Source organism: Geotrypetes seraphini, chromosome 1 (assembly GCF_902459505.1).
Source record: "Geotrypetes seraphini chromosome 1, aGeoSer1.1, whole genome shotgun sequence".
NCBI lineage: Eukaryota > Metazoa > Chordata > Amphibia > Gymnophiona > Dermophiidae > Geotrypetes > Geotrypetes seraphini.
The window spans coordinates 166730904-166747441 of NC_047084.1; the positions used below are offsets into that span (position 1 = coordinate 166730904).

Below are 16538 nucleotides of genomic sequence, written 5' to 3' on the forward strand. Positions count from 1 at the left end.
CATTAGACATGAATTGCTCACGAGGTAAGTTGACATGACTCTGATGTACTATAAAAATTAAGCAGTCGATTTCATAGTGGTTAAAATTGCTTGCCCGTGCTAACTGAATATACTCAGCATCACTTAACCACTATTTATTCCACAACCGGTTAGTTTGGGGGCAGTGTAGGAAGAAGAGTTAGGATGGTGCAAAAACCTAGCTGGTTAACACAGATTTTCAGTTTGCTAACCGACTGAGCAACTGCATAATCTTGGAACAGGGAAAAAAAAAAGGTTGCCCTAACTTTGTGGCAGAATCAACCAGGCACTGCTCTGGAATATCAGCCCGTATCCTGTTAACTTCCTGATCATGATATGAAGCCCTGCCATCCCCCTCGCTCCCTTGCAACACCACTTCCACATTCTTTATCACCCCTTCCATTCCTCACTCCTTCCCTCCCCCATCACCAAAAGTACAGCAAGAGCTTGTACCCTCTACCTTCCTCCCACCCCGCCAAAGAAAGCAGGACCCCTACTGCATCCCCACCCTTACAATATCAAGCAACCTTCCCTCAAGTTTGCGGGCTCTCCTGCCCTTCTTTCCCGGTGGTCCAGTGGGGAAATGGATAGGAGCAATGCCCACTCACTCCTGCCCTTTATTCTGCCTCCCTCAAATGCCTGCCATGACTATAAGCAGCAGCCTTATGATATTTCGAAGTACTGTGGACTGAATATTGACCCATAAAGTTATATAGGAAGAATGAGAAATCACACAGCAGGACACCATCTTCTCAGTCACGGCCCCCCAAATCTGGAACTCATTACCAGTACACTTAAGGAAGGAAAAAAAAATCATTGATCGATTCAAAGGAAAATTAAAATAATTTTTGTTTAAAGATGCGTTCGAATCCTAAAACTTCATACGAGACCTCTCTTTAAAAAAAAAACAACAACCCAACTTTATGTCATTCCCTTTTATGTTCTTTCTTTCTATAATTCATTGTAGTTCCCCCTGCTTTCCTTTTGTTTGGGTATGTCTCTGTCTACATCTTTGGTCACCAATATGTTGTTCGTTCTTCCCTTTTTTAAAAAATGTACATCGCTTAGAAATTAGGATAATGCGATTTCATCAATTTTTTTTTTTTTTAAATTAAACTTGAAACACACATTATTCCTGAAATTTGTATCAATTTTCAAAAGTGATGTCTGATGAAAGTGTTTTAATACGTAGTAGCAGCTCCATAGTTTTTCCAGGAAAACAAATACACACCATGCAAATACAAACTATAGAAAATAGCTCTGAATGTTGCATTCATCCAGGGCAATTCTACAAAGTATACATGAACACACACTAATTATATACAAGGTCTGTTCAAAACGTTCCAGAAAAGTTTGAAATGTGCATCAACGGGAAGTTCTTTTGAGACATGCTATGTGGCGTTGAGTAGCTTGAAACCTCACGAGTAACCTCCTTTTTTTCCGTTTGTTGATATCTGTTTTCGTCTCCAAGCTACAGCAGTTTTTGTGAACGTGTATTTTCGTGATCAGCTATTTTTCATCAGGTGCGACCTCAATGAGCAACGCTACAGCGTGAAGTTCGGTTTTTAATTGGGTAAGACCGCTACAGAAACTTATGAAATGTTGAAAGTGACTTAGGGGGAACATGTCATGAGTCGTGGAAGGTGTTTTGAAAGCATCAAAATTCGCAAATTTTGCACAAAAAAAAATGCGATGACAGTACTTCCCCAGCCACCTTATTCTCCTGACTTGGCCCCTGCTGACTTCTTCTTGTTTCCTAAACTTAAATCCACGCTGAAAGGAAAGCGATTCGACACCATTGAAGAAATGAAGCAAAATTCAATGCAGTAACTTTTGGCGATTCCTGATTCTTGTTTCCTAAACTTAAATCCACGCTGAAAGGAAAGTGATTCGACACCATTGAAGACATGAAGCAAAATTCAATGTAGCAACTTTTGGCGATTCCTGATTCTTGTTTCCTAAATTAAATCCACGCTGAAAGGAAAGCGATTCGACACCATTGAAGACATGAAGCAAAATTCAATGCAGCAACTTTTGGCGATTCCTGATTCTTGTTTTCTAAACTTAAATCCACGCTGAAAGGAAAGCGATTCGACACCATTGAAGACATGAAGCAAAATTCAACGCAGCAACTTTTGGCGATTCCTGATTCTTGTTTCCTAAACTTAAATCCACGCTGAAAGGAAAGCGATTCAAACACCATTGAAGACATAAAGCAGCAACTTTTGGCGATTCCTCAAGATGCATTTTAAGGACTGTTTCCAGAAGTGGAAATGACATTGGGAAAAGTGCACAGTATACGTAGAGAAGGGTAGTACTTTGAAGGGGACCCAATGGAATAAGTTATAAGATTGTTTAATACATTTTTATAAAATCAGTCCTGGAGCTTTTTGAACAGACCTCATATGTCATTTGAATAATGGCATATACACATGTATTTTTAAAACTTCTAGAGCTAGTGCGAGTACCTGGATTGGCCACCGTGAGAACAGGCTACTGGGTTTGATGGACCATTGGTCTGACCCATTAAGGCTATTCTTATGTTCTTATGTTGTATATACTGCCTGTAAGCCTGAAAGCAATTTACAATCAAGGAAAGTAGTATTTTAATGTCACATGAGAGCTCACAACATGAGTTTGTACCTGTGGCAATGCCCAAGATCACAAAGAGCAGTGGTAGGCAGGGCAGGATTAATCAATACGCCAAGTAGGCACGTGCCTAGGGCTCGAAATGTTCAGGGGGACTGGATGAAGGAGGGCATCAACATTGTTTTTTCCAAACGGCGATGGGCCCCTCCAGCATCGATCGGTAATGCAGGCCCCCCCCCCAGTTGGCAACACGGGCCCCACCCCGATCAGCAACGCGGGCCCCCCCATCGACAGAAAGTAAGACAAGCAAGCAACACGGGTAAGAAAGGCAACAGGAACTATAATTGTGCAAGCGGTGCTGCTTGCCCAAAGCTTCCTTCTGACGCAGCTTCCTGGTTCCACTTGGGCGCATGGTGGGGTGGGGCAGGGCAGGGGGCCCAGTGTACTTGTGTGCCTAGGGGCCCTCGACAAATTAATCCTGCCCTGATGGTAGGATTTGCACCTGGCTCCCCTGGTTCTCAGTCCATTGCTTTAACCACTAGGTTACTCCTCAACTCCATATACCAGAGATGTCATCGGCTAATATATGAACAGCACCAATTTCTGGACTTTTAAAATTACCTGCTGCTAGACTGTTGTAATTTGGAGTCATCTCGTGTTCATGGTGTGGCCTACCTTACAATTTAGTGGGACCTTGGTGATCTAGCGTGTCTGTTGCGCCATCAGTGACATCATCCACTCATGTATAAGCGGCACCAGTTTCTGGACTTTTTAAAATTACCTGCTGCTAGACCACTACAATTTGGAGTCTTCTCCTGTTCCTGGTGTGGTCTACTGTATTGTTTAGTAGGAATTTGGTGTTCTAGCACATCTGCCATACCACCAGTGATGCCATCCACTTATATATAAGGAGCACTGGTTTCTGAAGCGTCGCACCTAAGAGGGGTGCCAAAGGGGCATGCCCTACCCCCTTGTACACCCCTTCGCACAAAGATTTGCACGAATATATGTTTGGACATTATCTATGGTGATAAGGTTTGTTTTTATTTAGCGATGAGGTTTTTATCAAGAACAAAATGGAATGGTTAGCTTTACTATTGCACTGTTTGAATGGGATAAGTTAATATGGGATAGGGAAGCAGAATTGCAAGATGCTCCTTTAATTCACTCAATAACACCTCAATTTTATTGCTTTGCTCCTAGTCACAGAAATTTGGTGGATTGTTCTACTGTTTTAAATCATGAGATTCCTAGTTTTGGGGACACTGCCCACAAGGGAACAAAGCTAATACTTCTTTGGCATATACTGGCAGAGCTCGGTTGAACTTGATTTTAATCCCCACTACCTTGTCTATTCAACAGAATTCTGTCCCATTTCCTTGTGTCTATTTTAATATTTATTCGATTAGAAATTAAACTAGCCTGATTTATGACTGGTTAGGAGAGATTCACCCCCCCCCCCCTATTTTTACAAAACCATAGCATGGTTTTTAACACCAGTCATGGAGGTAACAGCTCTGATGCTCACAGGAATTCTATGAGCATGGGAGCTGTTACCAATGTGGATGGTGCTAAAAACCTCACTACAATTTTGTGAAAGCCCATGGGGGGGGGCAGTCAGTTGGGATGTGTACTTTTAACAGAAACATGGCTGAGACTTGAGGAGGACCCGTTGATTAAAAAATTATGTCCACTGGGTTTTACAATAACTATTTTATGTAGAGCTGCCAAGAGAGGGGGAGGGCTAGCTATTACTACACAGGATTTTTTTTTTTAGGGTAAAAACTGGATTCCCATTGTTCCCCAGATTTGGAAATATTTGTTTGACAGATAGGTGATCCTTTACCACAAGATAATATTCATTATTTTGCTTTTTATGGCCCCCCTTAAGACGTGGTCTTTTGCAAAAGATGACTTATTTGATTTTATATTTAGAAATTCTATTTCTGCCTCTTATAATTGATTATTAGAGGACACCAATTTGCATATAAAATGTTCTAAATGCTCCAGTGCCAGAATTGTTTTCATATATAACTGCCTTGAATTATACTTGCGGGTAAAAACACAGAGCAGGCCAATTATATCAAGGAAACTGCAATTTATTAGATAAGCCAAATAAAACAGAACACAGTAGTGTTATATCAACAAACTAATTGTGATCTTGGTGCGATATTATGCCTAATAGAGCTAACAAAAGTTGTTCATCATGCTTCAAAAGTGCTTAGTTTGTTGATGTAACACTATTAAGGCATGTATAAATATAGCTTTTGTAACATCTATTTTTAGATATGTACACTGGACGAACACATTTTTATGTTCTGTTTTATTTGTGCATGTTCCTTCATTTTATTATATTTTATTTAAAATATTACTTATTGTTTGTTATAGAATTTTATGAATTACACATTTTGTATGTTTATATATCTTGTTTTAAATTGAACTTTAGCAGTTTTCCGCTGACGCAGCCTGAGGACAAAATGTGGCCACGTCGGGTTTGGCTTATCTAATAAATTGCAGTTTCCTTGATATCATTGGTCTGCTCTGTTTCTGCCTATGAGAATATTTGCAGATCATTGCCTCTTCATACTGTCCTTGAATTATACTCGTCCAAACTCTGTTGTGACTCATATCCATGGCCATCATCTTAAATTAGGGCCTCTTCTATCAAACTGCGCTAGTAGTTTGTAGCACGGTGAGCCGCGCTGAATGGCCCACGCAGCTCCCCATACTCATAGAGTTCCTATGAGTGTCGGGAGCAGATTGGGGCATTCAGCGCGGCTCTCTGCGTTAAAAACTGCTAGCACAGTTTGAAAGAAGAGGCCTTTAGTGTCTTTTTCAGGTCCTCTTTATTCTTTATAATCAACAACTAATACTGATGGAAGTGGGAGTCTATGTTGTGGGAGATCATTTTATTTATTCATTTACTTTAAACTGGAAAAGTGTTGTGCGGAAACATCTTGCAGCCCGGGTGTCAACTTTTCCAAGGGATAAAGTTGACCCACTGAAGTTTTGTGATGGGTTTAATGCTAAGGGAGAAGATGAGAAGGAAACCTCTTATTTTTAATTGGTTATCGATGAGTAAAGCTGTTTTAGATGAGGTTTCTTTATATAGATTGTGAAAAAAGCAAACCTGCCAAGCTGGTAAATGTTTTGATCTTGAACTTCTTCAGTTGAAAAAGCACTGTAGAAAATTAGAGCGTGAATGGAGAAAGGATCCCTTCACAGTTACAAGGTCACTTTGATGTAAGAGTGTGCATGTGTCCTTTATACTGCAATGAGATGGTTGGATGTGCTGGAATTAACTTTGATCCCACAGAGCTCCCCCCTCTCCCCCACCCTGTTTAACATCTACCTCGCCTCCCTTGGAAACCCTACTGCAAAACCTCAAGCTCAAATTCTTCATCTACGCAGATGACATTACAATAGTCATCCCACTAACCAGCTTCACTCCAGAGTTGCTCACCTCTCTTTCAAGCTCACTTACTCAGATAGAACTCTGGATGCTATCCCACAGACTAAAATTAAATCCTGACAAAACCAAATTCTTCCTAGCTACCCCCAACGACAAAATCAAAGACACCACAATCCAAGTGAAAGGTATGGCCTTCCCCATCGAACAAACCTTAAAAGTATTGGGAGTCACCCTAGACAAACATCTATCCCTGGAAAAACATACTGAGATTATGGTCAGGAAATGCATTTCAATTCTTTGGAAACTACGCACCATAAAAAAATACTTCGACGACACCTCATTCCGCCTGTTGACTCAATCCTCCATTCTCAGCATTCTAGACTACTGCAACATCATTTATATGGCCTCCACGAAGAAAACCATCAGGAGACTGAAACTTATCCAGAACACCGCCGTTCGCCTTATATTTGGCTTAAACAAATGGGACCACATCACCCCTTTTTACCACAAACTACATTGGCTACCCCTTGAATCTAGAATCCTATTCAAGTTCGCGTGCTTCTGTTACAAAACTGTCTTTGGGCTATCTCTGAGCTACCTCACCCCTCATTTAAGAACATAAGAACATAAGAAGTTGCCTCCACTGGGTCAGACCGAGGTCCATCTCGCCCAGCGGTCCGCTCCCGCGGCGGCCCATCAGGTCTGCGACCTGTGAAGTGGTTTCTGACCACTTCTATAACCTACCTCAAGTTCATCCTGAACTGCAACAAAAAGAACTCCCGCAGAATCAATCTTTTCGCCTTCCCCTCCCTAAAACTTTGTCACCTCAAAAGGTTCTTCGACAAAACCTTCGCCTTCCAGGCAGCCAAACAGAACACTTGGCTAGCCCAAATTCTGCTCAAGGCCCTCTCCTACCTTGATTTCCGAAAAACACTCAAAACGCATTTATTCCACGCTCAATATCCCTAATCCCATCTCTTCCATTTCTCTCTCCCCTCCCTCAAATGACCCAACTCTCCCGGTCCCTTCCCCCCTCTTTTTGATCTCCCCCATCTCACTAACTCCAATGACCTACTCATTCCCCCCCCTCGCATGCCCATCTTTATCACCTCATTGCCTGTAATTATGATCAACTGTAACCATGATCAATTGTAATTTCTTGTTAATTTTGTTCCAATACCTTCTTTACTTGTAAAGATAGTTTATTGTAATTTCTTATTAAGTTTTGTTTAATTGATGTGAACCGCCTAGAACTCCCTGGGTATGGCGGTATACAAAAATAAAGTTATTATTATTATTATTATTGATGGCAACTCCAGAAGTTGGGACTTAAGGACAGTATCGGATGAACTTTATGGTCTATGGCCCAGAAATATCAAAGGAAAAAAGGACAATTTAATTTAATTATGAATTTATAATGCATGTAACTAATGGGCAGACTGGATGGACCGTTCAGGTCTTTATCTGCTTTCATTTGCTATGTTACTATGATTACAAAGTGGTCTTGAGGACAAAGTGATGGAATTATTATTCTGGTCAAATTGGGGTCTGGATTTTCCAGACAGAAAATCTACTAACCCTAGCTATGGGGGAAGGAGGAGGGAGGGAGGAGAGGAAGCAATGCCAGACTATGGGCTGGAAAGAAGGGGGAGAAAGCTTTGAAGCAGGTGAAGGACTGGTGATGAGCTCAGGGGCCAGGGATTTTGGTGCCCTGGATCAGAGCCTTACCTGGTCCAGTGGTTGAGCTGGCCTTGCTCCTCCGCTTCCCTGGGTGCTTACACAAAAAACCTCAGTAGGGACAAGAGCCCCAGCAGGAGCTGCCCCTGTCAACTTACCTCTGCCTTGCCTTCCTGACAGCGGAAGCAGGTGAACAGGGAGGCAAAGAAGGAAAGGAAAGGAGGAAATGATGCCATAGGGAGGTGGATCAAAGAGACAAGTTAGCAGGGGAGAGTTCCTGCTGGGGCTCTTGGGAAATCAGTGAGGGAGGTGGAGGAGAGCCCAGAGGACCAGCAGGACTTTTAGGCTTTTGGATGCTGGCATTTGGGTGCCCAAAGGTCTGGCACTATATGTATAGGTACCAGAACAATGGTGCCCAAATGGCAGTGGCCAAATAACTGTCCAAAACAGTAGTGACTAAACATAGAAATGTAGAAACATGATGGCACGTAAAGGCCAAATGGCCCATTTAGTCTGCCCATCCACAGTAACCATTAATCTCTTTCTTTCTCCGAGAGATCCCACGTGCCTATCCCAGGCCCTTTTGAAGTCAGACACAATAGAAACATAGAAACATGATGGCAGATAAAGGCCAAATGCTTTGCCCAGAAGAAGCCCTACCACATGTCTTCCAGCTCAGGCCAGTTCTAATCTAATCTAATCTAAATCTTGGATTTATATACCGAGTTATCCCTGAAAAACAAGGCTCAACTCGGTTACCAATAGTTGTAGTTGAAGAAAGGATTGACATCATGGAAACTTATCTGCTAGAAAACGCTGAAACAAAGCAGTTTTCAGAATTTTTCGTAAAACTTGAGGAGATAAACAAGATCTTATTTGAGATGGTAGGTCATTCCAAATTGCTGTTAATAGGTACGGTAAGGAATGCACAATCTTACTGATGGATCTAGTGCCTTTTACAGTAGGAAAAGAAAGTTTAAATATATGAATAGTTCTACTTCTTGAAGATCTCAAAGAATTTAAAGCCAGAGAAATTGGCGAATCAGAGATACCATGTAAGATTTTAAAAACTATACAGCCACATTTAAACTGAACTCTCAATCGAAAAGGAATCTAATGTAAACTCCTTAACAAAGGTGATACATGATAGCTTTACCAAAAAATCAATCTTGCAGCAGTAATTTGCATAAGCTATTGTTTTATTTTTTTTACTTTTATTAGGATTTTATATACCGCCTATCAAGGTTATGTAAGCGGTTTTACAATCAGGTACTCAAGCATTTCCCTATCTGTCCCGGTGGGCTCACAATCCATCTAACGTACCTGGAGCTATGGAGGATTAAGTGACTTGTCCAGGGTCACAAGGAGCAGCGCGGGGTTTAAACCCACAACCCCAGGGTGCTGAGGCTGTAGCTTCAACCACTGCGCCACACACTCCTATAATTACTATAATTGCTATAATTACTAAAACTAGGTATGTTTAGAGTGGGAGTGGGCACTTAAATTAGGGGAAAAAATTATTAGGTGGTTGTAATCGAAGTACTAAAGTCTTGTGCAACATGATTCCTCCCTTCCCCCCTCTTTGATTCCAAATGAGCTGGATATATAAAAGAATAGATGTAAATTGATGGGACAAAAAAAAAAGAAAAGAAAAGAAAAAACGAACAAATGTATTGAAGGATCTTGGAATACCTCCAAAACCTGATAAAAGGCATGATGATGTTATCTTTAGGATGGGAAAACTGCCTATGACATAGAAAGCAAAACTGAAAAAAAAAAAAATCCTGCAGGGCATGCAACCAAAAAATATGAAAATTAGCACTGAAAAGCTAAGAGTTGATCGTTTGGTAAGTCTGGAAATCATAAGGAAAGTAGAGGAGTCCACTGGGTGGCTTTATTTATTTAAAAAATTTGTCAACCACCTATTCCTAAGCGGCATTACAAAAGTAGCATACATAAAGTCAAACAAACACGACTTATACACATATCTTAAAATACAAATGAATAGTTACATCTTAAAACCAAGATTTGAAAAATCCTCATTCCTCTTACAACCAGCAGTAAACAACATATCATTTATTGAAAAGCTTCTAGAAATAGTGTAGTTTTAAGTATTTTATTTATTTATTTTTTTTTTGAAAAGTATATTTTTTATTAAATTTTTCAATAAGAAAAGAACAAAGCACTCAAGTGCACATGGTGTACAACAAGTGTCATGAATACCAAAATTCTGCTCAAATTCACCAACACAGTCTTGAGCCCTCCCCCCATCCCACCCACTCTCACCCCCCTCCCACTGCTTCTCTCTTCAATCTCTGCGGAAAATCAGGATTGGCTGATAAACTATAGTTATAGTTAAATCATTTATATTCCACTATTGTCAGCAATTACTTCATAGCGGATAACATAGAAAGAGGCTAGATTAGTAAATCTAGGATGTACATGTCATAAAATCAATCTAGGTAAAGAAAAAATATTAGCCTATTATTAAGTACAAAGGTTAAATTTCTGAAACAAAAAAGTTTTAAGCACTTTTTTTAAAAGACATTAAAGTTAGTTATTGATAGCAACTGAATTGGCAAAGCTGACCAAACAGAAGCAGCCTTATAAGAGAAAAGAGTGGTAAACAACCTTTTAGAAATAATTCCCCTTGAACTAGGGAATTGCAATGACAATGCATCATGTATGCTACAGTGTTGACTAACCAACGGTCTACATATTAAATTATTCATATACTGTGGCGTCAACGCACCTAGGGCTAGGTTCGCTTACCTTCCCGATCGTGTTCGATCCGTGGCAGGCCGATGAATTCTCAATGAATCCTCATGCAAATGCGGGCGATCGTAGGCCCCCCCCCCCCCCACACACACACACCGCACAGATCTCTCTCCAGCGATCCTGACGCATGCGCAGACCATCTCCTTTGCCTGTAGACGTTCTGCGCACGCTCACCACGAAGATAGAGCTGGAAACTTTTTGTTGCTGTTGTTATCACAGAGCTGGAAACTTTCGCGAGCCCGTGGTTTTAACCCGGGGGTTGAAAGTGGGGCTGCACCGTGGGTTAAAACCACGGAGTCGGGGCAGCGAGCAGGAGATTGGGGAAGAGAGCAGGGGTTTTTAAACAAGTGACTGGTCCTGAGCAGTCACTTGTTTTTTGATTGGACAGCCAAGTCGGTGTTGCTGATATTGTTTTGTGAATCACGTCCTTCCTACTTTGCATACCGTTCCCCCTCATTTGCATGCGTGGATCGGATCGAAGGGTGATCGGCACAGAGGTTAGTGAATCGGGTCAGAGGAAAATCGGGTTGGAACACGATCACAAACACGATCGGTGAGCTCAGTAGACAACAGAGTTTAAACATTATCCTTGGCATCTATTTGGAGCCAATGTAAAGCTATATATGATGATTTAATCCTGTATGACTGTCTCAGTTCTACAAAGCCGCGGTAGCAAGGCTGCCACGGTAAATGGTGCATCAAAGCTCTTCCAATTCCTATGAACTTCAGTGCATTTACTGCACTTATTTTGAATGCTTCACTCTTATTTGATTAAACCCGGGAGGGCTGGACCCGACATGTTTGGCAAAAGCTTTCGCAAGGGTCCCCCTGGAGCTGCCAATGTCATCTGACTCACTGAATTTGCTGACATTGGCAACTCTGGGGGACCCTTGTGAAAGCTTTGGTGAAATATGTCAGGTCCAGCCCTCCCAGGCTCAATCAAATGAGAGTGAAGCATTCAAGATAAGTGATTTGTGTTAAATCTTAAAAATGACATATACTGTATATATATAAGCATGAATTGCTAATATAGTAATAAAATTTTTAAGCTTGTTAAAGCTCATAACTGAAGCCAATTACTAATTAAGTTAGGCATTAGCATTAGGTGCCTCTTTTCGAATCTCCCCCTCTTTGCCTCTACCACCCTTTCCGTGAAAAGTATATTCTGACTTTACTTCTGAATCTATCCCCTTTCACCTTCATCCTATGCCTCCCTCAGTCCAGAGTTTCCTTTCAATTGAAAGAGTCTCACCTCATGCACATTTATGCCATATAGGTAGCATAAATGCACATGAGGCGAGTCTCTTTCAATTGAAAGGAAACTCTGGAATGAGGGGGCATAGGATGAAGGTGAAAGGGATAGATACAGATTAACTTCAATTCTATGGTCAACAGCTGTAGGAAAACTATACTACTAAGATATGGACAGAAAACATTTCAATATCTAGGCATGGCATGGTACTTACTTCAAAAAAACTATGAAACAGTGCATGCTGGTTAAGCGCACGCTTTGGTTATCCGCACCCTACTACCATGGTCCTGTTTTTTTTTTTACATTAAAGTCAATGGACGTAAACTCAAGATATTTGCAATTCGGATAAGCACACAATCCGCTTATGCGCACTGATGTCACAGGTCCAACTTCTATTCTTTCACGTTACGTTCACTCCGGTTAAATGCAATCACGCTCTGACTGGGAATGGCTAGGCTTCACACAGCAGCTTAAGCGCTGGGACAGCTGGGAAAGTGAGTGCTCTGCTTCCACTCAAACTGTAGGGCATAGCTTTCCTGTACTTTAGGCTCTAGCAGCCCACACGCCATATTTAAACTCGGCCGGCTTAGCTACAGCCTCCCCGTACCCTCCCCTCCACTCCTATTAAGCGCACATTCTGTTTAAGCGCACGTGGTGACCTGGTCCGAGGGGCGTGCACTTAAATGGAGTCGACTGTAGATTTCAAGGAGTAATTTGGCTATTCCCATCTTATTTCAACTTCGCATCAACTAAGCACCGGAAAATCTTACTTGCATATGCCATCTTCAGCGTCTTCAAGTCCAAACTTTTCATCGAATATAAGCTGTATCCGCACATTTTCTTCTGCTGCTACCAATCTCCAGATGGAGACTGTATTGCGTGGATAGGTGTGGGGGAACTTGGGACTGTGAATACTTCCATTAGCAGACACAGAAACGATCTTCTCATGCTGGGGATTGTGTACTCCTACGTCAGAAAGACATACGGGGGAAGAAAAAAAAATACGAAGGATGTCATTAAAGGTGTTTGTAACATTCAGTCTGATTTTTAAACTTTTTTTCTGTTTCTTCAAAGCAGTTTCTTAAAAAAAATTTGGAAAGATTATTGTTTCCACTTACCTCGACCCAGTACTAGCTGTATCTATTTTTTTAGAAATGTAAAACGTGTTAAATTATTGAAATTAGTTGGTCACGGGCATCTAAGGCCCAATCTACATATTTAGAAAAACCTGCCAGACTAATTATTCACAACTATGTTAAACCACTGAGATTGTATCTAGTGAGCAGTAAATCAGATAAAATAAACTAATACAGCAATCATGAAATGGTTGGGTGATTGCTTGAGCTATTTTGCAGTTTTGTGTGATAATTACGTACACGTTTTCATTGTACCGACAGCCTATAGGCTAAAGCAGTGGGCTCAAACTCGTGGCCCAGCTCACACTACCACCTGGTCATTTACTTAAACCTGAAACAGCCTGCAAACACTCTTATTCAAAGTTTATACCCAAATTCTGGCACATCATCCCCACATCCATTAGATCGCTAGACCAGTGGTTCCCAACCCTGTCCTGGAGGAACACCAGGCCAATCGGGTTTTCAGGCTAGCCCTAATGAATATGCATGAGAGAGGTTTGCATATGATGGAAGTGATAGGCATGCAAATTTGCTTCATGCATATTCATTAGGGCTAGCCTGAAAACCCAATTGGCCTGGTGTTCCTCCAGGACAGGGTTGGGAACCACTGCGCTAGACAATCTATGGAACTTAAGGAAGGCCGTGAAAACCTTCCTCTTCACAAATCCAGCTCTTTAATGTCCAACACTACTCATGAGCTCCAAATTGGCCAACGCTACCTAAACTGTCGACCACCAATCGCTTACAACATTAAAACTTTTATGTTATGTACAGTGAATGCTGTCCTAAATCTAAATCTATTCCATGTAATATCTTCTACGAATGCCACAAATTCTTCTAAGCTATGTCTGCCAAAAATGTCTTTCAATAATTTTGTTCTTCCATACTGTGAATGTACCTTTGTAACCCGTTCTGGGATCCTTTGGGAGGACGGGCTAAATTAAATAATAAATAAATAAATACTATTTTGAGGCCCTCGGTATGTGTATCATAATCGCAAAAGTAAAATAAAACAGTTTCTTGATCAAATGTCTCTTTAGCTATAAATGACAATATTATTATTAAGACTTAGCCAAAAGAAATGTTTTATAAACTATAAAGAGTTTTACCTTATGCAAAGTTGTCATTTTTTTTAATAAGAGGCCCTCCAAGTACCCACAGATCTAAAATGTGGCCCTGCAAAGGGTTTGAGTTTGAGACCACTGGGCTAAAGCAAGCAACAGTTTCCTACTAGGTTCATGTAGTTCTATAGGTTTATTTATTTATTTAAAAAATTCTATTCTGCCTAAAATCTAAGTGGAGTACAAATCGTACAGCATACATGGTACATGTAACTTATTCCCTCTGATCTCCTTGAGACCTGCCTAGCTTCACACCTCATCCCCCACCATCACCCTTTGACCCAACTAGCTGTTTCCAGTGCTTCTAGGTTTTGATTCACCCTTTGATCCTACTAGCTCTTTCCAGTCCATCTAGATTTTCCTAAGTACCCTTCACTCAAGGAAAAATATATCTACTAATACTATTTATCATTTCTATAGCGCTGAAAGGCGTATGCAGCACTATACAATTAACATACAATAGACAGTCCCTGCTCAGAAGAGCTAACAATCTAATTTGACAGACAGGACATCTCAGGGTTGGGGAGATTATGGTAGAGGAAATGATACAGTGGGTGATACAATGATAGGCAGCAGTGAGTGGGAGTTTAAAGGTTGAAAGCAGTTTCAAAAAAGTGGCCTTTTAGCTTGGATTTGAATACTGTTAGGGATAGAGCATGACGTATTGATTCAGGCAGCCTGTTCCAGGCATACGGTGCGGCAAAACAGAAGGGACGGAGTCTGGAGTTGCCAGTGGAGGAGAAGGGTAAGATACGGCTGCTGACCGGTTACCGTAAATCACTTGTTTGGAGCTATCCACAAATTTTAAGCAGCACTTAACCAGGTATTGTTGCTGAAAATTAGTGGCTAGTACCTAAGTGAAAAATGGCTATTGGGGGGGGGGGGGCATTCTGGGATGGAATCAGCACTTGGCCAGTGAAGTGCTGATACGAGGGGGTGCTGAAAAGTTCTCAGCCCAACCAACTTTCTAAATTCTGAGCGTTATATCCATCTTGGATTGAGAAGGCAAGCACTCAACAGCCTCTTTATCCAACTTTACCACTAGAAATTTCATTCAATTAGCCATTCTATAGAAAGACTATTCGTGTTTATATTGAACAAAAATTAGTGTATCACTCTTGGGGCTCCTTTTACTAAGCCACGTTAGGGCTTTAACGCGCAGAATAGCACACGCTACATTGCTGCGCGCGTTAGACCTTAACGCCAGCATTGAGCTGGTGTTAGATCTAGAAGCGTAGCGCGTGGTAATTTCCTGCGTGTGCTAAAAACGCTAGCGCACCTTTGTAAAAGAAGCTCTTGGTTTCAACTGTCTACTGCCTGTTCCTTGATAGGGGAGTGTCATATATTTGCACGTTAAAGATGTATTTCATGCGCGTGTGTTAAAAACATATGACAGCAGGTCTAGGGCTGCTGATTGCATGAGAGGTGGAAGCTAATAAAATAAAATACAGGGGCAGAATATATGTCCCGCTGAATCAGTGTAGAAAAAAAAGCATTTGCATTGTTTGCTGGTAGTTCTCCACCCCTCCCTTCCGCCTATGGCATCGACGGACGGTTACGACGTGCGCCTATGATTGATGCTCATGTGTGTCTACAATGTAGCATTTCCTGGCACATGCACACATTTATGCCTCGCTCCATTGACTATTCTGCGCATGCGTCAGTCGCTTTCTCCAATGTCTGATCTGATGGAATTTCTGTGGACCTCCATGGAGCTCATTTGCCTGCAAAGTTCGTGTATTGCTTGTTTTTTTTGAAATCGGAAAATTTACCAGCACCACAATGACCCCACGGAATTTTAACAGTTAGTTTAGAGCAGGGCTGCCCAAGTCTGGTCCTCGAGATCTTCTGGCAGGCCAGGTTTTCAGGATATCCTGTGACCAGTCAGACACGATGCCTGCCCAGGTTCCTGTTAGGACAAGGGGGAAAGTAAAGAAGAAATCCAGGAAGGGTAATTACAAGGTTTGTCCTGATCCTGAGCATGGTAATTTCCCACTTGACCACCAGGAGGAGCCTGAACTCTCTGGAAAGTCACTAGGCAGTCAACATCCAGGTCACCACCGGGGGAGCCCAAGAGCGGTGCTGTTGCCTGTTGACTAAGCTAGATCAGGGTGTGGCCCTGCTCTAGAAAAGCCAGCAGCTTGGGAGAAGCAGACAGGCAAGCTAGGGAGAAGGATCAGGTTCCTCTCCCAGGATGACCCCCTGGTTCAGGCAGAGTGATACCAGTACATCCATGGAGGTAATTGAGGCTGGAGACACCTTGGATCTGCAGGACATTGAGAAAGAAACTCCGATGGACTTTCAAGGAAGCTTGCCTGAGGAATTCTTTGAGGATCCTGAACCTATGCAGGTTGGACTTACTGCCAGGTGCTAATGATCTATTTTTCTGCATAGTGAGTTTTGTTGGGACTTTCTGGTTTGGGAACTCAGCATTTTTTGTGTTTAAATTGTTGAAGCTAAGAGTGCTCATTTGGGGTGAGGTTTGCTAACACCCTGGGAGGGTATTGTGAATAGCTGTTTGAAAAGCTAATTGTAAGGCAAAACTGGGACACTCT

The 16538-nt window shown here is 41.6% G+C and overlaps 1 protein-coding gene across 1 annotated transcript in view; it reads right to left on the bottom strand.

The window, feature by feature from the left end:
• Positions 1-16538, bottom strand: part of PDGFC (platelet derived growth factor C) — a 471080-nt gene that overhangs the window by 145108 nt on the left and 309434 nt on the right. The window contains exon 3 of the mRNA XM_033941302.1: positions 12497-12692. Within this exon, the coding sequence (XP_033797193.1) occupies positions 12497-12692 (196 nt within the window). The remainder of the gene's footprint in view (positions 1-12496; positions 12693-16538) is intronic.